The sequence below is a fragment of the Canis aureus genome, chromosome 5 (genome assembly GCF_053574225.1).
Source record: "Canis aureus isolate CA01 chromosome 5, VMU_Caureus_v.1.0, whole genome shotgun sequence".
In the NCBI taxonomy this organism is placed as follows: Eukaryota; Metazoa; Chordata; class Mammalia; order Carnivora; family Canidae; genus Canis; species Canis aureus.
The window spans coordinates 20379905-20406454 of NC_135615.1; the positions used below are offsets into that span (position 1 = coordinate 20379905).

The window sequence follows — 26550 nt, forward strand, 5'->3', positions numbered from 1 at the left end:
TACAAAGTAGATGCAGCTCTGAACTCAGACCCAAAATGTCTGTGACTGCCTCGTGGTAGTTCTGGAAGTAGCTGTCTAAGTACACTAAGAATATGGACTTGGACTTGGAATGCCAAGTCCAAGCCTCCCTTTTTGGTGTTTTTGTAGATACTAGGTACTATTGTGGATATTTTATGGTCCTTTGAAAAATTGCTGTGAATATGAAAATTGGACATGTAGGTATATTTGTCTAATAACTCTTAATATCAATTTGGTTATTTTTTCAAATATGCTTGATTGGCATGAGAGGGAAACCTTGAGATAATGACTAAATGCCCATCTATGCATCTATCCACCCAAAGGACTTCTAAAATATTAGAGTTTTGTACTAAAATTTCCCATGGTTAAAAATAAATCGTCATCATAATAAAACATGCACTAATCTGAATTAAAGAATAAAGCAAGGCCTATATGTTGGTTCCTAGTTGTGAAAAACAAGAGGAATATTTTATTTTATTTATTTATTTTAAGGTTTTATTTATTTATTCATGAGAGAGAGAGAGGCAGAGGGAGAAGCAGGCTCCGTGCAGGGAGCCTGATGTGGGACTCGATCCAGGGTCTCCAGGATCAGGCCCTGGGCTGAAGGCAGCGCTAAACTGCTAAGCCACCCGGGCTGCCCAATATTTTATTTTTTAATATTGAAATACTTTTTATTTGATGACTTTTTAAGTATATGAGAACAACATTGGCAAGACCAGGTGCCTTATATTGTAGTGTCCTTTTCTTTCCTGTCTTTTGATTTTGTCTTCTCTGTTCTCCTTGTCTCTTTCTTTCCTTTTCTTTCCAGATATCTGGGGATGTGCTCAGAGGAGATGATGACACTTGGGAAGAATATCTGGACCTGTCAACTTTGAGCCAGTTTGAGGATATGGAGGCAAGTGTCAAAAAGGAAAGAAAGGAAAGGCGCTTCTAAATTTTGTACAACACCGTAATTTAAACAGGATCGAGTGTGGCAACACACTGCATGGTGTATCAAAGTGGATGGATGCAAGGATGGTAATGTGGAAGGAGGTCTGGAGAGGAGGGAAATGTACAATGAGCAGTACTGTAGACATAGCAAAGTGTGTGTGTATATGTGTTTTAGCAAGGTTTAAAGATTTGGAAGCATTGAGGGGCACATGGTTGGCTCAGTCAGAAGAGCTTGCAACTCTTGATCTTGGGTTGCTTACTTAAGAACTTACTTTAAAAAAAAACAAAAATAAATTCGTAGCATCAGGATGAACTTGCAACTTTTAAAAAGCTCCTCTCTAAACCTGAAAGAGTCTAGACTGCCCCTGGTATCACACTCCCTAATGCTAGAAGTTGTGTGGAACATCTGACCTGCTCCTCTAGTGCTGGGGTTCTGATCGCTGCCATTCTTTCAGTAAAAGAAGCTGAGAGAGTGGCTGGTACCAAATCTGGGGCAGATATCAAAACGAGCTTAGAACAGGAAGGAATAGCTAAGAAATGTGTGCCAAAGAAGGGGAATTCTGGAGGTTCCTAGTAAGTGTGAAAATGTATTACAAAGTTCCAGTATTTGCGAGTGTGGTGCCCGCAGGAATAGCAGCTGTATCCCAAGAAGGGCTAGCCCCCATGGGGATGATACTAACTTAGAATATAATGTGTGAAAGAGGAAGTATTACAAACCACTGTGGAAGGGGAAACTTGGTATTTTGGGGAAATTTTGCGTCTAAAACCTCACCTTGCATACTGTATCAAAATAGATTTTTTAAATAATTTTTTAAATTTATTTATGATAGTCACAGAAAGAGAGAGAGAGAGGGAGAGGCAGAGACAAAGGCAGAGGGAGAAGCAGGCTCCATGCACCGGGAGCCCGATGTGGGACTCGATCCCGGGTGTCCAGGATCGCGCCCTGGGCCAAAGGCAGGTGCCAAACCGCTGCGCCACCCAGGGATCCCCAAAATAGATTTTTTAAATGAAATTTAAAGGAAAATAAGAACATACAGGTGAATTTAACTCATTTTTTTTCTAAGTATAGGACTTCCTGGCCTTAAAAAAACATTGGATAAATCACAAAAGAAAACTATGTATACTTGACTGCAGAAAATAAATATGTTTGCGTCATAAAATATTATAAACTGGGATCCCTGGGTGGCGCAGCGGTTTGGCGCCTGCCTTTGGCCCAGGGCGCAATCCTGGAGACCCGGGATCGAATCCCACATCAGGCTCCCGGTGCATGGAGCCTGCTTCTCCCTCTGCCTGTGTCTCTGCCTCTCTCTCTCTCTGTAGCTATCATAAATAAATAAAAATTAAAAAAAAATATATTATAAACTAAATCCAGTGGAAACTGATGAACTGGGAAGTGTTTTTACAACACACATGGTTGACAGCTTTATGGCAACAAAAATAAAATTGTGGTCATACAGTCAGCAGCTCAAAGTATCCCAGTAGCAAAAGGACAAATATGACAAATAACTGACAAAAGAAAAAATTACAGATGTCCTACAAACTTGTGATAATTCATCCTTGTGTTAGTAAAAAAATGAAAATAAAAATAGCACACTAATTTTGGGGGCCATAAGATTGGTAAAGGTTTAAAATGACAGCACTTGCTCATGAAGATATAGCAGGTGAGTGTTCTCAGCCACTGCTGATGGGCTCGTAATTGTTTTGGAAATGCATCAAAAACTTAGGTAATAATTATGTCTTTTACCTAGTATAACCCCCCTTTCTAGGCTCCAGCTAATGAGAACATCAGAGCATTTGAATATTTATGTGTAATAATTTCATTGCACTGTTCACGTAGGAAAAAACTAGATCTTCTTAAGTAGAAGATACTGAGAGACTAGGAAAAGAAATTATGGTTGTTTAGGTACTACAGAAACAAGGCAGAAAAGATATGCAGCAAACAGTTAAAAGTGGCTGATTTTTAGGTATAAGGTGGAATCAAGGCTTTTTTAGAAGATGTATCTTTTTTTTTTTTTACTTTTGTAATTTGCTTTACCCCTCTGAATTCGAATGCTTTATTTATTTATTTATTTATTTATTTATTTATTTATTTATTTAAAATGTTTATTTATTTATTTATGACAGACATAGAGAGAGAGAGAGAGGCAGAGACACAGGAGGAGGGAGAAGCAGGCTCTATGCTGGGAGCCCCACGCGGGACTCAATCCCCGGACTCCAGAATCGTGCCCTGGGCCAAAGGCAGGCGCCAAACCGCTGAGCCACCCAGGGATTCCCCTAGAATGCATTATTTAAAACATTCAGAAAAAAAATAAAAAATAAAGATGTCATGGAAAAAGATGATATATCCCTCTGACAGAAATACTGAACTGGTTGTGATAAAATGTTAGATGAGAACACAGATGCAATAAGAGTATGATTTTGGTAAAATAGAATTGGTGCAAAGTCTGTAGAGACAAATACTAAAATTTAGCCATAGTTATCTCTTATAGTTTCTAAAATTTTCTTTTAAAATACATTTTCTTGTTTTCCAGATTATGTGTGATGGGCGTAAATATCTTATTAGTAGTGCAAGAGAAAGAATGGTCCTCTCACAGTTGGATTGGGCTTTCCGTACTCTGGGCATTTCTGATGTTATGTTTATTAGGTCTCTTTCACTTTTGGTAATAATCAAAAAAGTAGTTTTCCAAATATTTTTTCTCACTCCAAATAACAATGTCTCACTTCTGTAGGGAACAAGTAATATGATGGAACCGCAATCTGAAGGTTTTGCGTTTTCAAACCGTGAATTGACAAGGAGATGTAAATACTGCCCTTGGTTGCATTCTTTTCCCACCCTATTCTTGGAGTGAGCCCTACAGTAAAAGGAATAAAAAAAGATAGGCAATGCAGATTCTTGACATTCTTTCCTAACCAGAATGATTTTTAACTCCTAATGTGATTTTTCCCCTTCAAAATATATACCAGCTCTCTTCTTCCATTTATTCTTTGATATCTTCCAGATTTTTTTAATTGGTGCTATCTCCTGATTTCTCTTCTCTTAAAAGAGTGCTTCTGTGACTTGTAAATAAACTTGTTCACCTGGGGAGTAATGTTTATGTGACAATCAGCCAATCACAGAATTTTCTCCTTTTGATTCTTCGTAAAAAAAAATGACAAAACAAAAATAAACCCTGAATATTAAAAGAGAAAAACTGATAGGGCCTAATGGATTTATGAGCATTTTAAACATTCGTAAAGTTCTTTGAATTTTTTTTTTAGTTCTTTGAAATTTACAGGCCTACGTTATCATTTATGATTGATACTATTACTAGAACATACTTTATTAAAACATACTTTGCCACTCACTGAAATATAGTCTATTTTGGTCATTCTGTATTCTCTGAATGACCAAACATAGAACAAATCCCTTTGAGATTTGTACTATATTTTAACTTTAGAGTGATTACCTTAGATGGAAATGAAAGACTCCGTCTCAATCTTCAGGAGTTAGTAACTCTGTAATAGCTGGGTTCGTGCCTTTGGGGCATTCCCAGTGCAAACAGAAAGTTTAGGGGGTAAGTGGTACTTGTGTTGTATAATATTTACTGAAGTGACTTTGAAAGATTTAAACAATTTTAAATAAACACAAAGTTGTGTTGTTTTATTTTGCAGTGAATAGACCTAATAATAATGCTATTGCATTTCGGTTATTTTTATCACCATTGGATCCTATGAGAATGATCCTAAGTGATATTGTTGGTATCTAGACTAGTACCTGACGAGCAAGGGTAGGGTGAGAAATCCTTTTATTTGATTTTTCTCTGAATTTTAGTTTGTCAGTACTGACAACTAGAACAATTAAAAAAAAAAAAGGCAGTGAAGAAGAATGAAGGGTTTTATGGAGCATGTGTGTTATGTGTGTGTGTGAACACACGTTTCCCTCTTCCTGGCCTTCCTGGATCTGGTTAGGGAGATTTGGTTACCTCAGATAGTTCTGAATGTTTGGTGAATTAGCAGAGAAAAGGAGCAAAATAATCACAGCTCTTTATCATTTTTATCTCCTCTATTCCCATCCTGGGTCTTGTTTTCCCACCTGAAATATGAAGGCTGGTATAGAAAACAATAAGGAAAGACATCTTGTTAGAGAATATGCAAATTAGTCTCTTGGTAATATACCCTTTTTGAAAGCATACCAGGAAAATAATTCTCTGTTATGTAATTGGATGTAAAAGGATGGATTCTATCTTCTGTTATGAGTTATTCAGATAGGGGAGGAAACCAGTATTTATTGTTCTAGGCACATCACTGAGTTTCTGTCTGTCTCTTTTTCTCTTTATATATATGTGTCAATTAATTATTGATTAAATACAGTTACGTTACTAGCAAATATTACCCTTGTTTCATAGATGAAGAAAGTATTAGATTCATTGGACTCATTTATTCTCAGGACTTTTATGTTCCTTGAATTGCGTTAGGGTGTCTTTGTAGGAGTTACTGGGCTGAGACTCTGTTATAAGTTTTAATAATGAGTCTTGGAGGCTGTCTCTCTTTTGTGAAGCAGAGTTAACCTCTTTGTCTAACGTTTACAAAATGCGTTGCTGTAGCAGCTCAGGTGACCTTCCTAGAGCTCAAAAATTGCCTTCATTCCTCAGGCCAACCTGTTCTGAGGAAGCAATGTATTCTAGAAACCAGGGCTGCTTTAGTTTGGACTCTCGGTTTTCCATCTGGGTGCAGAGGACAGCTGAGCCTACTAAGCATCTTCTCTTCCAAATTATGGTCTAGCCGGCCCTGGAAAGACCTTTGGAGGACACCCGAATAAAAATCTCCTGTTTTCATCTAGCTGGGGGCTTGGGCAAGTTACCTCTCTCATCTTTTTGAATCTCCGTGTCTTCACCTGTCAAACTAAGATTGGTGAAATCAGTATCACCTGGGGTCACTTCAAGGCAGCTACCGCGGTGAGTGAGGGCAGGGGAGATGATCTGGTGTGCTTCTGGGCCCCCTACTATCCATGCTTCAGCAACAGAGCATCTGTGTGTGTGTGCGCGCCTCCACTCTACCTCACCCTCACCCCTGAGTCTAGATGAGATTTTGTTTGAAGAAAAGGTTCTGTATCTAAAAATAGTTGGAAAAACACTGAGAAACAGTCCTTAAGATTTCTTCCAGCTCTAAATTTCCATGGGTGTAGGAGAGCAGTTTTAAAGACAGGCAATGCCACTCTCTCTAACTAAAATCTAATCTGCAAAAATTTACTGCGCAGCACTTTTTAAAGTAGAAATTTCAGAAATAATTATCTGAAAGAAAAATCAGTGTCAAAATCTGTGACTGAGTACTTCAGGATGGCAAGCTATAAGGTAAACTGCATGGTTTCTATGCTTTACAGCAGAAAAATCTATAATTTCCTTAGGGCATTTGGGCGGCTCAATGGTTGGGCATCTGCCTTTGGCTCAGCTTGTGATCCCAGGGTCCTGGAATGAAGTCCCGTGTCAGGCTCCCTGCATGGAGCCTGCTTCTCCCTCTGCCTGTGTCTCTGCCTCTCTATCTCTATGTCTCTCATGAATAAATAAATAAAATCTTAAAAAAAAATTCCTCATGATTCTAGTTCTTTTTCTTAAAGCATTTATTCTTTTTCTTCTTCTGAGGTAAGTGTAGGATAATATTTACAATCGGAAGTTACTAGAATATACTTCACAAAAGTATTATTCCTTCAAGACCTTGTGAAGTTCATCATTTTCCATCTGTTCTTTTTCTCTTGGAGGTTTGTCTTGTCATTAATAGAACATCCCTGCTGTTTCCTGCGTCTTTTCTTTTGTGACAGTCTGTGAACAAGGTGACCGGACACCAGAGGAAGATTTGAAATGTTTGGCTACAATTTTGCTTTTCTGTGAGTTCCTTTTACTCTCTGTCTTTAGGGCATTTATTTAAAATCAGTGTTCCGAGTATGATAATTTCTGTGTTAATTAAGCTAATTTAAACTTAAATCAGCTGATATGGCTGGTGGTTTCCCATTGGATAATGTAGCTCTGGGGAATCAATAGAATTGGTAAAATATTCTTATGTTCAGGGACCAGAAGGCATTAAGTTATTATTTTTTTTTAAGATTTCATTTATTTATTCATGAGAGAGAGAGAGAGAGAGAGGCAGAGACACAGGTAGAAGGAGAAGCAGGCTCCATGCAGGGAGCCTGATGTGGGCCTCGATCCTAGGACTCCAGGATCAGGCCCTGGGCCAAAGGCGGCGCTAACAGTTGAGCCACCCAGGGATTCCCAAGCTGGTTGTTCTTTATTATTGGCACTTTAATGGTTTAGGTTACAGATTCTTACATATAAAACCACTTTATTTCTTCATTTTTTATTTTTAAAGATTTTATTTTTATTTATTTATTCATGAGAGACACAGAGGGAGGGGTAGAGACATAGGCAGAGGGAGAAGCAGGCTCCCTGCAGGGAATGTGATTCAGGACTCGATCCCAGAGCCCCAGGATCACACCCTGAGCCGAAGGGAGATGCTCAACCACTGAGCCACCCAGGCGCCCCATAAAACCATTTTAAATTAAATATTTCTTCAGTGTATGGCACAGAGAAGAGTCAATGAGTGATGGGATGGTTTTAATAGGTTTCACCTTACTCCACCCCTTGTCTCAGCAACTCAGGCATCCGGTGCGTTCTGGGTGAGGTCATTAACAAGTTTTCCCTAAGATTGCCACACCTGTAGATTCCACTTTCGAGCTACCATGGTCTTTGTGGGAGTCCTGGGGTGGAGGGTGCTGTGTTTCTATGTGTGCTACTGTCTATTCTCTTACTGCTAATGCTCCTGGGCTCAGACCTTGTGAAGTTCATCATTCAAGCCTATGGCTTGCAGATATGCCACCTCATACATACTACTCCCAACCCAGGCCACTCCTGGACTCCTATCACAAACTCTTCTCGGGCCCTTAGAAGTCTGTGGCTGTAAGTACCACTCTGTAGCATGCTGACCTGAGCTTGTCTAGGGCCCGGCGTTTAGTGATGGCTCCTGACACCAGCATCTCCAAGGAGCATGAGAAATTCCAGGGGTCAGAATAATGCTGCTGGACACACTTGAAGGGACTGAGAATGCATCACTTAGGAATGTCATTAGATGGATACTGTTTATTAAAGGTTCCTTTATATTGTGCCAGGTATCAGACTAAGTGCTTTAAATTCTCACTCAATCCTCATAGCAACCACATGTCCCATTTTTACACATTTTAGATGTGTGCTCAGGCTCAGAGAGGGTAAGTGACTTTCCCAAAGTCACATAGCTGGAAAGCAGCCAATATATAGTTCCCATTCACACTCTTTGGCTCTCAGGCTTGCAGTTTTAATTACAGTGAAATTCATTATTCAAGAGGGACAGTTCCTCAAAATCAATGCAGAGGGCAAATCTAAAAGGAGCTGGATTTTAGGGCACTGTAGAGAAGGATTCTCTACTAATTCAAGCTCTTCATCACAAACACCTCACTCTGGGAAGCATGCTGTGCCCAGGAGCATATCATAACCGAGGCCTGATGCTGTGCCTGATGTGGTTAAAAGGCCTTCTTGAGTTAAGTGGGAGCTCACAAGTGATAGATGAACTCTCAGGGCCTTTCTGATTCAAATTTCTTCTGAATATAATTTCCTCTCTTGAGGACGTTTATTGCCAATTTATTCCCATATGACTACTTTTTTATTTTCCGTGCGATTCATAAAGACCTTTCTTTTTCTGTGTGAAACCAGAATGTAATTTATTCGCTACTCAAATTTGCATAAACAGGGTATTCTCTTCCTTCAGCAAGCGTATGTAAGAATCCACATCACGTTTCACTGGGGAATAAAGAATGGCCTGGATCATGGAAACTCAAAGATGATTGCCAAAAGTATTTTAAACATTTGGCAGACTTTGTTTAGTTCTGTAAGATATTAATGATCAGTGACATGACAGGCAGGAGAGGAAGAATAAAATATCATCAGATTTCAAGTTATATAAGGAGCTGTGAAATCATTGAGCTATGCTATTATTACTTAGTATACCCTTAGAGTCATATTGTGTTCCTTAATTATTTCTGATATGCTTCATATGTGCCAGGTACTAACTGGCATTTTGTGCTTCTTTACAAGTGCATTTTCTGTGTTTTGAGGGAAAATACATGGAATATCCTAAAAGTGTATTTGCAAAAACTGCATTATCTGTGATTGGAATATAAGCTCTACTGGACATGGCATTGAAGATAACTCTTTGGAAAACTGTAGGATTAGAAAGCTGTATGAACATTTGGGATTCACTTTGGCAAAGAGTAATCAATATGTATCTTCATGTTCTCTGTATGTGCCCATCCTACCTTCCACCTCAACTACTCCTGATTATGGCACCTCCAAATCATGCAATTTGTGCCAGGGTTTGGAAGCGGATGTATACCTCATCCAGGGGCAGGGCCTTATGTCTATAGATGCTCCCATGGAGATGGTCATACATTATGATTATGGAGAAAATTTCATTCTTGAAGTGATTCTCACATGTGATAAGCCTTACAAAAGAACTACTACGCAAAGAGATAATGTGGTATATAAGGTAAAAGGCTGGGAAGAGCTGAAAGGATTTCGTGACAGGAACAGGTAGATCTGTATTTCAGAAGACTGGCAGGGCATGGATCAGGGAATCAAACAAGTCGGGGTCTCTAGCGTGGGAGTCTAGTAGGAAGGTTCCACTGGGTCAGTCTGGGAGAAGGCGAGGATTTCTGGGCAACGTAAAGAATGTGAGCGAGGTATGTAAACAGGGAAACCTAGACACGAAAGATGTTTGGGGAGTGCTGATCAAATGCAGCTTGCAGCAGAGCTGAAGAAAGGAGGAAACAGTTCACGAATAAGCCTGGGGCCATATTGTGAAGGCCCTTAAAGTATCAGCATGAACTGTGTGGGGATGGGGATCTGTGTCCCTTTCTCTTAGGAAATTGGTATTTTCCATGAACTCTTCCACATATTTTTGGGCTGTCTCTCTCCCCCCCCCCCACTTCAGGGTGAGATCCTTGGTCGTATTTATTTTTATAGTACTAATTCTAAACAGATTATAGGTTTATTTACTCTATTGGTTGACTGTATATACATCACTGTGACTCTATAGCTCCCTTTATATGTACTGATATATTTATTGTACTAATATTCTGTAATAAATACTAGAAAATGCATTATATATGTATTAGTATGTGACTTCTAGAAATTGAGTTGGTTTGAGAGTACATTTGCTTAAAGCAGATTTACAAAAAATGTAGAGAATACCAATTTTAGCAGATAATTAACGTGGCTAAATCAGGACCGATTTTGCAGAAACTCTTCTGCTATAGAATCTTAAGAGCTGTAGGGCTCTCAAGCAATCATATCTCCTTCTTTGTTCCCTTTTATTTGACAGGTCAGTGCAAAGTCACACAGCCAGTTATCCGCAAGGCCCCCAGGGCTTAGATTGTGTTCTCTTTCTGCCACCTTTCTTATCCAACGTAAGTGGCCAATAAAAACAAAACATTGAAAAGCCGGGACACATTGACAATGAAAAAAAAAAAAAAAAAAACTTCATAGGAAACACCAAAATGGATCAGATCCATAATTCAGATGGGGTAGCCTTTTATTTATAGTATTACATTGAGCACACATGGAAAGTTTCTAACAGACCAGTTCTTCACTCACGACCAGGGGTACTCCCGGATTTTTCCGAACAAAAGTTAACATGTGGGGGGTAAAGGGAACAACCCGACGCCGCACAATGAGATGTTTCCTCGCGTGCACAGGGCCCTTTTTTTACTCTGTGGTCCAGCCTGTGGCTGGAGCATCCTGGAGAAGCAAAGGCCTCGCACGTGGAGGGGCTTGAGGGCTCCGACGTTCTATTAACGGTGGATCGTGGGTGCGGGACCGCTCGAGCTACAGCGCGGTGGCCCGGGTCACGGGCAGGCACGCGTGCCCTGCGCTGGTCCTCCCCCTGCCCCTGCCCCTCCTCGCCCTGGCTCCCGGAGAAGGCCGACGTCTGTCTCCGTAGCCCCGACGCCCCGGCACCGCACCCCACCCGGCGCGTGCTGCGTGCTCGCCGCTCGCACGTGAGGCTTCCACGAGACGGAGGAGCCGTGTGCCTGCAAGACGACTGGCTCTGGATTCCAGCCCGCGTCCATTCACTCGGCGCCAAAGGTGGATTGTGCCGCTCTCCTGAGCTTTGCTTCCAGGGTCCCTGAATGCACTCGAGGAGGAAGGAGGAGCCCAATCAGGCTGCTCGCCAGGCCCTGGGAAGCCCGCATTGTTAGGTGCCCGTTGTCCCCTCGCTGACCCCGGCCAGCCCCCCGGGAAGGGGGGGCGCGCGCTGTCGGAGGCGCTCTGAGCCCGAGCAGCGGGAGGGGCGGAACGGAAAAGCGGCGGAACCAGAGGCGAGGGCGCGGGGCCGGCGGAGGGAGGAGCGGACGGGAGCGGACGGGAGCGGGCAGGCCCAGCGCCCAGGCGGCGGCGGCGGCGGCGAGGGCATGGAGCCCCTGCGCGTCCTGGAGCTGTACAGCGGCATCGGAGGCATGCACCAGGCGCTGAGGGGTGAGGGCGCGCGGCCCACCCGGCTCTTCCCGGCGGCGCGGCGCGGGCCACAGCGTGGGCGCGGGGGAGGGGCGGAGACGGAAGGCGGCGGGGGGCGGGGGCTCGGTTGTCGTGGAAACCGGCCCGGCGCCGCGCCCCCTCCCGCGCCGAGGCTGGTCCGAGGCGGGCTTGGAGTCGGCGGGACCCGCGCCGCGTGGGAGGGCCGGTCCGCCGGGCGCGGCTGGAAGGCGGGGCCGACGTGGAGCCGGCGAAGCGGGGTGGGCGAGCCCCGGGGCCTAAGTGTGGCTGCGGCCGGGAGGCCCCGACAGCTGCCGATTTACCCTCGAGGGCGGCGGCGCGGGGCGGCCCGGAGGGCAGGGATCTTCAGAGGGAGAGCTGCAGCTTCAGGGAGAAGTCCGGGAAGCCCGAAAGAACCGGGGAGAGAAAGCATTGTGGAAAAACCTGCTCACTTCCCGCCCCGGGCTCCCCGCAGGGAGCTGCTTCTCCCTCTGCCTGTGCGTCTCTCATGATCAAATTAATAAAATCGTAAAACTAACAAAAAACAACTACCCCCCCCAAAAAAAAAACCCCCTGCTCATTTCTGATCATTGCAAAGAAACTGTAAAACTAACAAAAAACAATTCCCCCCAAAAGAAGCCCCTGCTCATTTCTTATCATTGCAAAGAAACTGTAAAACTAACAAAAAACACCCCCCCCCCAAAAAAAAAAACCCACCCTGCTTATTTCTTATCATTGCACAGAAACTGCGTGTCCTGTCTAGGTACCTTTAAGCGCTAGAAGAGCTGAATTGAAACCTAATTGTTTTGAACCTGTTTCCTGATTTTAAAATAGGAAAAGTAAATTTTTCAGGGAAGGATTATTACGAGGATCAAAGATAAGGCGGGGTAGGATGGTTCCCAGTGCCTGGTCCATTGTAGCCACCCAAGACCTTATAAATGATCGCTATCACGGTTACTTTTATGTACCTCTTCCATTTTGATGTTTTACATTTCTTTGGTGATAAGTTGGGGACTGGAAGGTTTATTTTCAGTGATGTTCTCTTCAAACTATTTCTTGAGCTCCTGTTCAGGGCCACATACTGTCTGGGTGCTGAGTAACAAAGAGACTTTGAATATGCATGTTTATTCTTAAATTACTAAGACAACCACAAAACCGAAACTTGCCTGCTTCCCTTTTTTGTTTTGTTTTGTTTTGTTTTGTTTTAGTACCAAAGGCAGCAAAAGACTAATACTGTGCGATACAGACAATATATAAGGAGTTGAACATAAGTGAGTTTTCTGAGCATGTGTGTTGAGTTTTTTTTTTGTGTGTGTGTGTGTGTTGAGTTTTGATTGTAGACTCACGTAGTGATTTTTAAATTTTTTTTGATTTTTAAATTTTTATTACCAATTATTCGCTGGCTCTCTCCATTCAGTTCTCTTATCGAAACATACCAGCATGAAAACAAAAGAAAATTCTAGGGGCGCCTGGCTGGCTCAGTCGGAAGAGCTTGTGACTCTTGATTTCAGGGTCATGGGTTCCAGCCCCATGTTTGGTGTAGAGATTACTTAAATAAATAAATAAACTTAAGGGAAAAAAAGGGAAAGAACTCTAGTACTATTTGTTCTCTGTTAATTTTGTAGGATTTTAATGTTGGCATTTTTCACCTTATCTTGAAACCCGTTAATGAACATGATTTTATTTTATTTTGTATATTTTGTATTGGAGTTTGATTTTCCAACATAAAGTATAATACCCAGTGCTCATCCCATCAGGTGTCCCCCTCAGTGCCCGTCACCCAGTCACCCCGTCACCCCGACCCCCTGCCCACCTCCCCTTCCACAACCCCTTGTTCGTTTCCCAGAGTTAGGAGTCTCTCGTGAATCAACACGATTTTTTTATTTTATTTTATTTTATTTTATTTTATTTTATTTTATTTTATTTTATTTTATTATTTTATTTTATGAACATGATTTTAAAGTTTGCTTAGTACTTTATCATAAGCTATCATAAGCTATAATTCAACTACTCCTTAAGGGTTGAACATTAGATTATATCCCAATTTTTTGCAAGTATAAATGTGTGCTACACTTACACCCTTGAGCATAAATCCTAATTTTCTCTTTAACTGTATTTTCTGAAAGTTGAGTTAATTCATTTAACAATATGAGACAATGTGCTAGTTACTAGTCAAAAATTAAAAGCTTTTTAAGGCTTTGATGGATAATATAGCAAATTGCCATTCAGAGATTTATGAGTGCCTCCCTCAATCACATATTCATCAGGATTTGTATTAGCCATTTTTAACCTATGCTAATTTGAGGAAATTGTATAATTTTAACTTGCATTTTTTTATTAATGAAACAATTAAGTATCTTCTCTCCTATTAGCCAAAGCACCCTGAATTTGTGCACATATTTCTGTTGCCACTGCAACCATCCTGAATCTAATTTTATTAAAATAGTTTTGCAGTTGCTCCCGTTTCTACTTTGCTTTCCCGCTTCACTCTTTCCCACATAGTAAGAGAATGATTTTTTGCACAGTAAACTAATATTATGTCACTCACTGCCCTGCCTTAACGGCTTCCCTTCAAGATTAGAATCACAGTCCCATCTTCTTACTCAGCCTGGGAGATCTGGCTTATGCTGCCTTTCCTACCCTTCCTTTTTATTCCTGTATAACTTGAGCACAATACCACACTTGTGATGGGTTGTCTGCAAAGAGTTGATAATCATTTTACCATTATGTTGATAAAAGCATAGTTTGCTTAAGCCCAAATTTTTGTATAATACAAAACTTAGTTGCAAACCACATAATCTATTCTCTAGCTAACCTAAGCAGAAAAAAATATATTAAAGGACATCTGGAAACTCACAGAAGCTATAAGACACCCAACAAACAGGTTAGGTGAACAGGAACACTGCTCAAACCACACTCCGGGCCTTGCCCCCACAAAGCTTCATACTGACATAACAGCTTTCACCAATGCTGGGGGCCAGTTGTGAGAAGTGCCATCCCTGTTTTTCTATGAAGGGTGGATGCTTCTACCATCTTTATCACCAGGATGATGGATTTTTTTTTCCCTTTGCTGCCTCACGTTGCTGCTTCTGAATTAAAGTTGTATATGGATGCGGTTAGTTGGTGGATATTAAATCCCATTGCCAGCAAAGGAAGCTGGGAAAGTGTTTTGGAAATAAGAGACTCAAAATCTGACACAATTTTCAAACATTGAAAACATAGGCAAAGACTCTAGATGGCCACAGGTATATAGCAAATATATTTCACATTACTTAGCACATGTTGCCCTGTATAGGAAGCACTTATTACTGCCTTGATATTATTTATGTCTGCACAGTCTATAAAGTATTGGCTGAGGAGAATCTTCCAAGTGAAACTATCTCCTTTCAGAAAGCAGTGGAAGAAGTAGTTTCATGAGTTATATATTAATGGGGCCTACAGGTCAAGGCTCCTGCAAATATAAGTGGGTAGCAAATAAGATTTTGTTTTTCTTATATAGTATCAGAGAAAGAGTAAATGTGGTTTAAGGTAGTGAATAAAGGAAAGCTCTAGCTGTTTACTAATATTGCTATTATAAATATGTATCTATAATAGTATATATCTATAATAGTAATATTATATATAATGTATATTCATACATAAATATATATATATTTAACTACTGAAACATCCTTCTAGTTACTTACTATTATATATATGGTCAACTACTGAGACATCTTTAAAGTAAAAAGGCCTGCCCTACCAATGAATTTCTGAAGGTCTTTTAAGGTATTGATTTTGAGTTTTAGTTACATAGTAATCCTATTTAGTAGGAATCACTCAGCCTTAATATTTTCTGTTAAAATTTCAAGCCATTTGTCACTCATATTTTCTGAATTTCTTTTATCTTTCTTTCTTTTTTTTTTTTTTTTAAGGTTTTATTTATTTATTCATGAGAGACACACAGAGAGAGAAGCAGAGACACAGGCAGAGGGAGAAGCAGGCTCCATGCAGGGAGCCTGATGTGGGACTCGATCCTGGGGCTCCAGGATTGCGCCCTGGGTGGAAGGCAGACACTAAACCGCTGAGCCACCCAGGGATCCTTATCTTTATTTCTCAATGACTTATATGCCAACTTGGGACCCTACTGAACCACTTTGTACTTAGGTGTGCCTATAACTGAATCAGGCAAGTATATCATGATTAAATGTAGATCTGAGTGTCACCTGAGGTTGTTTTTGGAACATTGGTTGTAAGGAGCTAGAATTTCAACTGCTTAATTTTTTTGAAAATATATTTTCTTTGGGATTGTAAAAATGACCTCTTTATTTCTATTTTCCATAGTTATTCTTATATGACTTGTTGCCAGATTTAAAGTGAAGGGAGATAAAATGTCCCATTTGATCATATGTTTTCTGTTAGCCATAGGAGTTATTAGATTATTTTTTCCAAACTCGAAATACAAAGTTGAAACATGTAGGATGAATATTGTATATTCAACAAAGGAGAACCCTCCTTTTCCATTGGATGATGGAATTATCTTTTCTGTGATGAAAATGCTTACTTCACTGCAGAGTATTTATTACCATTTTTCATAGATCAGATTGTTTACCCTGTCCTAATGTGTAGATAATCAATTTAATTTGTATTATGACCTATTTACTGGAACTTTTGGGGGCTCAATAAATAATACTCCTCTTTATAATTCTGAACAAAGAGAGTAATAAAACAGAAGAGTAAGGCAAACAGGAAATAAAAATTTGTATGATTTTTATTACTAATAAAGACTGAGTTGGAGGTTGTAGCTTAGTGAGAGGACCACATGGGTCAGCTAATATTCAACCAGACAATTAGGCAGCATACCTTTTGGGCACAGCTGGAGAAAGAAGCAGAACACATGTGGCCTGTGGGTAGCTTATTCCCAAGAGGAGGGCTGGGGGAATCTGAGTAAGCACACCCAGTTTATTCTTGGTAACTTAGCTAATTAGAGAAGTCACTTTTCCTTCCATGGAATAAGTAAATAGATAGGATGGGCAAGATTCATTAAAATGAATAGGAACCACTCACTCACTTGGAAGAAACATCAGTAGGGGGGGACACATACACTCACATGCCAACGTTTTCAGGAGTCCTTCACACGTCACAGTTTTTCTATTCTGCAAATGCTATCTTATTCTTCTATTATTTGATACATAAAGGTCTCTGATAAGCATTTGGTAGTGTCAAATAATTTGAAATACGATGGTTTGTTTTCATAGCAGCTTTGCCTGAAATTATTACATTTTTGGCACTACGAAGTAGTAACAGCAGACAGTGTTTATGTAGGACAGTTTCAGGAAGAGGTCATTTCATCTCCTAATTAAGAGCACAGTTACATTGTCAGAAGGCCTTGGTACTTCCTAGCTTTGTGACCTTGGACAAAAACTAAACTTTCTGTGGCTCAGTTTCCTGTTCTCTGAAATGGGGACAATAATAGTACTTACTTCGAAGGGGAAGTGTGAACATTATAAATTCATAAAAGTATGTCAGTAGTGCTTAAAACGTGGTAAGTGCTCAGTAAATATGGATGGCTATTAGCAAAAATCTTAAAGTTACAGAAAGTTATTACATGTTAAAAATGGCTTTAGAAGAAACTGATGATTAAAGATTCAAAGTTGTCAAAGAGCTTTCAGACTAGATTTGAATTATGCAGGAATATATCAGTGAAGGAAAGGATTATTTATAGCCACAGAAGATGATACAGAATGAATATGTATGAAGAGGTAAAAGAGAAGGGCAATGATGAGAGCAGAAAATTCTATTTTGCCCTCTTGATTCTCTAGAAAGCTTACTCATCCATGAGGGAATGGATTTCCTAACCTGGATCTACTTTGTATTCATTTCCCTGGCCTCCTATTCAATGATTTTGGAACTACTACACCTGTTTCTCTGAGTGATAAAATTAATACCATTGTTTAGGAGTCAGACAGAACTGGCAAATATTATCTGTGTAAGTACTAGAAAGCTATTTGACTTTCTGAGCCTGGGTACCCTGTCTGTGAGATGGATGCCATAATACCTTCTCGTAGGGTGTTACGAACGTTAACTGAAACAGTTGTATGAAATACAGTGTAGGTGCTTGGTAAATCTTCGCTCCTTTTCTTTTTCTCCACGTTGTTTTGCAACTAACAACTAGCTTTCCCCACTTAATTGTATTGATGTCCTCACTGATAAAATTGGGTTGATAATACTAACCTAACAGGCTTGGTAGGTGGATTTAATGAAGCTGTATACATAGAGCTATATAGTTCCTAATATATAGTATATAGAACTAGTATATAGTACTACCGTTGATGTTAGGAAGTTGAACATTTTCATATACTTGTTACTTGTATTTATCTTCTGACTTACTCATGTTGCCATTGGTATATTCTTTTTTTTTTTTATAATTGGTCACTTGTTCAGTTTTGTTATGATATTTTTTCCGTGCAGGATTTTGGAAGATGCGTTTTTGGAAGATAGAGTTTTTCAGATAGTTAAGAAGGGAAAGGTTATACCAGGCAGAGAGGAACATCTTATACACACGCATATGTGAAATAGCGTGGCCTATGTGGAGATATACAAGTATTGAAATATTAATGCATTATAAGTGCTACGAAAAAGTGGATATTTATGAGGTACCAAATCTTGAAATGCCATACAATTTGATAAGGTGCTTGGATTTTTATGTCCTAGGTCTGATTAGCAAATGAAAATTAAAGAACCTATTATTTAGATTCTAGAAATTGTACTGTGTGATTATAAGGTGGTAGTGGTGGGGAGTCAGTTTAGTTAGTAGATTATTAGAGATAATTTAGGCAGTTTAGTTAGTAGATTATTAGAGATAATTTAGGCAGAACTAATGAATGTAGAAGATGACTCGGGTTATATACGGGATCTAAAAATCAGCAAAACCTGGTAGCTATTTGGGTGTTAGTTACCTAGATTTCTGACTTGAGTGATTTATCAAATGGGATAGTATTAAACCAAGTAGTAGGGAAAAAATAGGTTCCATTTGAGCGTTACAAAGTTTGAATTGTCTGTGTGAACCATAGAAATGCCAGATAGGCAGCTGCTCGTACATTTTGGCCTGAGGGATCGATGGGACTAGAGATAAAGATTTGTTTCTTCATATGTGTTTAGTGTAGAGAAGAGGACCAACAAAAGGAACAGTGACATTGTGGGGCTGGGTAGAGAAGTAGTATTCACAGAGGGAAACCATGCAGGTAAAATTAGAGAGCAAGAGGAGAACCCAAAGAACACTGTGCCATGAAAATAAAGGGAAGAAGGGATTTCAAGGAGTGATTTGATATTATAAACCAAGTGAACTAATGACTAAAATGAATTCTTGGGTTAGTTGCCATTTCCTGGCTGGTATCTTATGTAATAGCCTTCTCTGGGGTATTCATAAGTTTGCCTTGATGGTCAAATACATTTAGGAAACTCTTCATATGATATTGTCCCATGAATCTCAGGACACATTAATATGCCAAAAGTGTTGAGAAACCCTGCAAAAAAGGTGCATGTGGTTTAAATCTGCACTTGCTTCCCATATGTATTTGAGCAGTGAATCCTTTTTTTGAGTGGGGAAGGGGATGACACTTATGAGCATCCTGTAGAATAATGTTTCTTGGAGCATGTCTTGGGAAATGCCTGCTGGGCAACAGGAGGGCATTGATGGAGCTATGGGAGAAGTGCCAGGACCAGTAAGCTGGTGAGTGAGACGAGGTGCCAGGGCTCTGCTCATGGACTCATGTGCATTACCTTTGATAATGTTGACAAAAATCCCATCGAATTTGATGAAGTAAGTAAAAGAGAAGAAACAAAGATGACGACTAGCTCTAAAGTGAGTAAAGTGAGCTTCTCTGTAGTTTTTCTATAAGGCCAGATTTGTTAACTTGGTTATTATCTCTTTTTTTTTTTTTTTTTTTTTTTTAGAGGTATATAAAACTGAACTCCTAGTTCACCTTACCCCTTCAAAACTTGATCCCCTTGCAGGCTTCCTCACTCCAGCAACAAGTGCCTCCATTCTTCCAGGGTCCCACACCCAAGGCTTGGAGTCATCTTTGTTGCTTCTCTTTTACTCACTTCACCAAATTCCATGAGGTCACCCTTCAAACTCTATTTTTAATTCTATTATTCCTCTCTATCCTTACCTTTACCACCTCAATCTTCTGTTTTGTCAAACTTAATTTATGTCCACCCCAGATTCACTTGGCCCCACATGCCTCCTGGGTCTTGAGCTGCTTGTTCAACGTAGTCTTCCACCTCTGCTGTTGTTGCCTCTTTGCCTGACTCTGCCAGTCTGTGCTCCGTAACATGCTCAGTCCACCCAGTGTCCAGACTGAAGTGTTGCCCAGAAGCTGTCTGGAGAGGCTGGATAACACAACCCTAAGTGGAGAAGAGAGGAAGAATCATGCAAGTACAGGAATAGAAAATACCATATATTGGTCTCTGCCCCAAGTTCCTGACACAGATCTCCTAAAACCCTTATAATTTCCTAAGTGATAGGAGCACTAGGAGCCTCTTTTATTCTCAGATGTGGTCTTTGACCCTGGTTCCTGACACAGAGCTCCTAAATCCCTTGGAATTTTCTAGGTGACAGGAGTGCCTTTTGTTCTAATGAGGCAACTCTTGATCTGCTCCTGGATTGCTTCAGGATGAGGGCTGGTCACCAGGTAGACGGAGGGTAATTAGAAGCTTAGAACTTTCAGCCCTACATCCTGGGGAAGGAGAGGGCCTAGAGATTAAGTTGATGATTAATCATGCTTATGTGAGGAAACTTCCATAAAAATTCTAAAAGTATAGGGTTCAGACAACTGGGTTGGTGAACATATCCACATGCCATAAGGACAGTATACCCCGGCTCCTTGGGGACAGAAGATCCTGTGCTCAGGACTCTTCCAGACATTGCCCTATGTCTCTCTTCATCTGGCTTTTCATCTGTATCCTTTATAATATCCTTCATTATATAATAAACTATCAAACATAAGTGTTGCTATGAGTTCTGTGAGCTATTCTAACAAATGATAGAATCCATGGAGGGAATTGTGGGAACCTTTGGTTTATAGCCAAGTAGGATACAGTTGTAGGTAATCTGGAACATGTAGGTACCACTTGGGATTGGTATCTGACTTGGGGCCAGCCTTATGGGTCTGAGCTCTTAACTTAAGGGGTCTTGGATGACTCCAGTTAGTGTCAGAATTAAAGTGTATTGTGGACATCCATCTGGTGTCAGAAGTGTTGTGTGTAGTAGTGTGTGAGTAAAGGAGAACCACAGGAGTGTTTTCCTACACATGCCCCGTGGGATGACTTTTGATCAGGAAGAGATATGGTGAGGAAGGAGTCAGCAGATACATTTTCTCTTTTCTTCCCCTTACCAATGTTCCCTGCTCAAGTGCATATGGGAATTGGGAAGTGTTGCTTTAGACCAAGTAGTGCATTACTGCAGGGCTTCTGTCCCCTTTGATACATCCCTCCTCTTGCCCCTGTGAGGAGTGTGGTCCATACATGACAGCATTTCGCTGGCTTTTCTTGTGAAGCTGTGACCAGTTTAGTTATGTACTGCCTTTTGTTTGCTTACCCTCCTCCCTTCCTCACTGTGCCTTACTTTTGCTACTTTGGGGTTTTGCCTCCCAGAAAGAGCATCTGCAGCTAAGCTTTGCCTTGGGTTCTTTCTTAGGAGACCTGGACAAAGGATTATCGCAATGGCCTTTTTACTGGTCTCCTCGCTTCTTCTGCTCTATCGCCTCTAATTTATTTTGACTCCTCTAGTGTCAGCGTGATCCTTTAGAAATGTGTTAGATAAGTCATTCCTCTGATTACAATTTCTGAGAGGTTTCTCATATAACTCAGTGAAAGCTGAAGTCCTCAAGCCCCAGTCCTCCTTGGTCTAGAGCCAGCCCTTCCCCTCGCTGAGCATATTTCTTGTGCTCTCCTCTTGCTTTCTTCGTTCCAGGCTTGCTGGCTGTCTTAGGAAGTTTGTGCTGCTTTAACAGAGTACTGTAGACTGGGCGGCTTATAAACAACAGACATTTATTTCTCACGGTTCTGGAGGCTGGGAAGGTCAAAATCAGGATGGCAGGGTGGTTGAATTCTGGGGAGGTGCCCTGTTCCAGGTTTCAGAGTGCCGACTTTGCCTTTGTTTTCACATGGCTGAGAGTAGAGAGGGGAGGTAAGCTCTCTCGTGACTCTCAGAAGGGCACTCATCCTATTCATCAGGACTCCACCTTCATGATTTCATTTAATTCTAATGCCAGTTACCTCCCAAAGGCCCCATCTCATGACACCAGTGCATTGGGAAGTAGAGTTCAAACATAAGAATTTTGGGGGGACACAAACATTCAGTCTATAGTGCCAGTTTCCTTGCTGTTCCTCTCACAAAATAAGCATGCTCCCATCTCTGGGCCTTTGCAGCGTCTTTCCTTTCTGTTCTAAAGAGTTCTTCCAGATACCTGCCTGCTCCTTCATTTCTTTCAGGTTTTTGCTATTGAGACATTTTCTAACCAACCTCTATAACAGTAGAACCAATTCCTTCTCCTATACTATCTGGCTTACTCTGTTTTTTTCTTTTTTTCCCCTCATAGTACTTTTCATCATTGTACATAATATGTGCTTATTTATGTATCATTTGTCTGTCCTGCCCCACTAGGATGTAAGTTCCACAGTAAGATTTTGTTTAGAACACTGCTTATACATATTTGTTGGATGAATGCATAAGTGAATAAATGAACTAGGATCATGTTTGTTATGAAATATGTATGGCTTGAAGTGGATGGATACCATTGTACTGTGATAAGTTTAAGTCTGAATCACAAAGGTCGTTTTTCTTTGAAGGGATAAGCTAAGTCAGCATTTCCCAAAGTGTGGTCCATAGGTAGCATTTTGAAGGATATTAATAAGTATTATGGAAGAGATAAACATGCATGTATGTGCGTGTGTCAAGGCTTTGTGTGTGTGTGTGTGTGTGTGTGTGTGTGTGTTGGAGAGTGACCAAATAAGTAGAATCATGAAATGTTTTTGTATGCATGATTATATGTGCATTTTAATAGATAATAGAGATTTTTTTCTTGTACTGCATGATAAAACATGAAATTGTCTCCAAATAATCAAGTGTTTTGGGAGTAAGTTGGTTTTAACTCAGTGTAGAATTTTAATCATATGTTAAAATGAGCTGTGGTGAAAATAATGAAGTTTAAGTGTTTTATTTTTTAACTCTTTTATTCCTTTCAAGAAATATTACCTCTTTGCATAGAAAATTGAAAGAAGTTGATATATGATAGCAAATCTGTAAGTAATTGCAGAGGGATTATCATCATAAAATAAGGAGATTAAGGTTACATGTAGAATTTGATATTTGTTGGTGTCTAGAGCCTTTTTAGGATTTGTTGGCCTTTTGCTTTGCCCATGGAAGATTATCAGAAATATTTTCTAAAAAATGCTTTTCAGAAATGGTGCCAATTAGCTCTCACCCTGCCTAAAGCAAAAATACTGCATCTCATTTTTGGAAAATAGGTAGAATGTAGTTGAGATTTAAAAAAAAATACAACAAATAGCATTACTTTACCTGGACTAGTAGTTGCTTTTACTGTTATCCACTAATTTTTTTTTTTTCATCCTAGGTCTTTATTTTATTTTTAAAGATTTTATTCATTTATTTGAGAGAGAACATGGGTAGGGTGAGAGCCAGAAGGAGAAGCAGACTCCCCTTTCAGCAGGGAGCCCGATGTGGGGCTCAGTCCTGGGACTTCAGGATCATAACCTGAGCTGAAGGCAGACACTTAACAGACTGAGCCACCCAGACACCCCTCATTCTAGGACTTGAAATCACTGCAAACTGAGCAAAACCTCTTGGACTAAGTAAAACAACTCCATCAGAGTTAGTCATAGAAGCTCTTTAGCATCCATTAGTGAGTTTTTATTCACACACAATAGTGAATTTAATAATCCCTTTGTACTTCAGAGGTGAAACTTAATTTAAGAAATAAATGTCTGAGACTTTGAGCACATACACGACCCTCATAGGCTTTGGTATGTTCCTTAATTATAGAAGAATTTTGATCCAGGAAGAACCCATAATATGAAGGATTTATAGTTACACAATCTAGTTAGACTTTGAACTTTCATAGATCAAATTAGAGATACTAGGTAAGTAGTTTTGCCTTGCTTACATTTTTCCTGAAAACCCGGAAATTTAGATGATAATAAAGTACTAGAGTAATTTCTCTGCTTCTTCAGAGGGCATTTTATTTCTGTGGCTTTACTCTTGTGGTTTTTGTTGCTGAGTCAGGTATTTCTTTAACTATTTAAACTTATTGTTAGTCTTTGTTGATTTGACATAATGCTAATCATTTATTTCTACCTTGCTCTCCATGCAGTGAGATTTCTCTCGGTTAATTTTGCAATCTCATAATGTTGGTGACTGTGGCATGGGGGAAAAGATGTAACTCTATCATTTTTCTAGATTGTCTTCAGGGTTGATGTTTTTAATATTTGGCAAAGGAAACAATTAAATCCAGAGTGTGTTGCTGTGAGGAGATGATCTTTCACATTTCTCCTGTGATTGTAAAAATTAAAGGGCTTGTGATTCCATTATTTAAAAAGAAAATCAAAAAACAAAGCCCAAACATATGTACATATACCTTTAAAGACATATTTGTCATATATTCTTCAATACCATATATTCATTTTTCCCAAACAAGTTATACTTCAAAAAGAGAATATGGCCTTATATTTTAGTCTTCATGAAGGTTCTTCATATTCCTCAATTTACTATATTTTGAATAGCAAAGTAATAAAATGTTGCTTGGATGAGTCACATCAGTCTGAAAAAAGGTATACCAGTGTTGGGTGCTTATTAAAGTGCCTGAATAGAATTGTTAAAAAATCATACAGATGAATTTAAAGATTTAGATATAATTTTTAGAGGGATGACCTTGCAGTTACAGGGGTTAGATATCATTGTAAACAAACCTGGAAATTATAGAGTAATATATTGTATATATACAGAATATGTGCGTGTATAATATATATGAGTTTAGACATAGGAAAAGGCCAGCAAGGATGCACATTGTCCTGTTATCAGTGTTAACTCTTGGGGAATGGAGTAGGAATAGTGATCTCCTTGCTATTCTTAAACACTCCCAAGAACATTCCTGCTTCAGAGCCATTGCATTTGCTGTTTCCTCTGCCTGGAATGCTATCCTCCAGATAGACACATGACTAGTTCCTTGTCTTTATTCAAATGTTACCTTCCTAGGGCTTCCCTGGCTACTGTAAAAAATTAACTGTCTTTGCTCTGCCTCCCTATCCTCTTTCCTGATTTATTCTTCCCCTTAGTAATTATTACTGCCTACTATACTAAGGATTTTACTTGTTTATGTTTTTTTAAAGATTTATTTATTTTGGAGAGATTGAAAGTGAGCAGGGTAGGGAAGACGGGCAGAGGGAGAAGGAAAGAATCTTCAAGCAGACTCCCCACAGAGCCCAACAAGTAGCTTGATCTCGTGACACTGAGATCATGACCTGAGCCAAAACCTAGAGTTGGATGCTTAACCAACTGAGCCATCCAGGTGCCCCTCGGGTTAGTTTTTAAAAGGATATACCAGTTTATATCCAATAATGTTTGTGTTATAAAATATTTAAAACTATATAGTTTACTATGTAAAATTGTTATTTTAATATTTTATTCCTAGTGAAGCTGAATATTTGAAAATATTTTTAGACTTATTCTTTTTATTTTTTTATTTTTTTGTTCTTTTTATTTTTAACTAAATAATTTGTTTAAAAATTAGGAAATGCTTCATCATCTCACCTGATTAATAATGTTGCTCTGTTTAATCTGTTCCCCATCCAACCAGTCCCAACAACGTGATTGCACACATTAGTCATTTATAGTGGATTTGCCAAGATTTATCTTTCACTGTATTAAGAAAGGGGAGTATTTGGACTTGGGAACCATAACTTTGCTAGAATCCCAGAAGTCCCAAGGGTAGAAAAGATTAGAAAATGCTGAAAACATACCCATTTATTCATTCAGCATTTAATTTTTTAGTGGTTTCTATGTCAGTTCCTTTGCTGCACAGTGGGGATACAGCAGTAACAAGACAGCTATATTCTTTTCCTCCAGAGATTATGGTTTACTGGGAAATACTGATGCTATACAAATGAAGAAGAAAATTTCAAAATAAAAATTATATATGATGTTCATGCAGGGATAAACACTGTCGAGAATTTGTATTATATCTTTTCAATCTTTATTTGACAGGTGTTCATTAACATTAAAAGAAACTATAGCTTTCTTTTTTCACTGAGAATATCTTGAGGTTTTCGTTGTTATTAAATGTATTTATAAACTTTGTTTTTAATGATTGTGTGATATTCCATTTTATGGAAGTTCCCCTTGTTCAGTGCAATCAACTATTTTAGGACATTTAGGTTGCTTATAATTTTTCACTACTATAAATAGTATTTATCCTTCTTATAAATCTTTTCTTCACATCTCTATTATTACCTTACATATTGGTTTCCTAATGCTACTGTAACACATTACTACAAACTTAATGGCTTAAAGCAACACAAATTTGTTGTCTTATAGTGATATAAGTGATGGATATCTTATAATGATGGAGATCAGAAATCTTAAAATCAAGGTTTTACCCAAGGTGTTTCCTTCTGGAAGATCAAAGGGACAAGCGTTTCTTGGCTTATGACTTCTTTCTCCATCTTCAAAACCAGAAGTACACCATCTCCCAGGCTTTCTCTCTGACCTCTGCTTCCTTCATCACATCTTCTCTGACTCTGACCCTCCTCCATTCTTCTTGTGGTCACACTGTGCCTTTCCTGCATAACCTAGGATAATCTCCTCTTTTTAAGATCTTTAGTCATATCTTCAAAGTCTCTGTTGACAGGTAAGGTAACATTGTCACAGGTTTTGCGAATTAGGATGGGAACAATTTTTTGGGGGGTGGAGAGGGGGGAACTCACTGTTCTGCCTATCACACCTCGAGATCCAAAGCAGTTTTGAAGGCTTTAGATACGTACTGCCAAACTGCTCTCTCAAACACTGAATCTTCCA

The 26550-nt window shown here is 39.6% G+C and overlaps 1 protein-coding gene and 1 long non-coding RNA gene across 7 annotated transcripts in view; one reads left to right on the forward strand and one right to left on the reverse strand.

Moving 5' to 3' along the window:
• The window catches only part of LOC144313789 (uncharacterized), a 112735-nt gene that overhangs the window by 12419 nt on the left and 73766 nt on the right, over nucleotides 1-26550 (reverse strand). The window contains exon 3 of the long non-coding RNA XR_013379412.1: nucleotides 19631-19865. This is a non-coding gene — a long non-coding RNA (uncharacterized LOC144313789). The remainder of the gene's footprint in view (nucleotides 1-19630; nucleotides 19866-26550) is intronic.
• TRDMT1 (tRNA aspartic acid methyltransferase 1) overlaps nucleotides 1-26550 on the forward strand; it is a 74905-nt gene that overhangs the window by 6983 nt on the left and 41372 nt on the right. For 2 of the 6 annotated variants that reach the window (XR_013379406.1, XM_077897056.1), the window contains exon 1: nucleotides 11331-11480. Coding sequence is in view for 1 of the 6 variants with exons in the window: in XM_077897056.1 (XP_077753182.1) it covers nucleotides 11417-11480 (64 nt within the window). In the remaining 5 variants the exon portion in view is untranslated. Of the gene's footprint in view, nucleotides 1-826; nucleotides 918-6682; nucleotides 6809-10947; nucleotides 11091-11330; nucleotides 11481-26550 lie in introns of those variants that run through there. The other 4 variants (XM_077897059.1, XM_077897057.1, XM_077897058.1 and 1 more) reach the window with 4 other exon arrangements.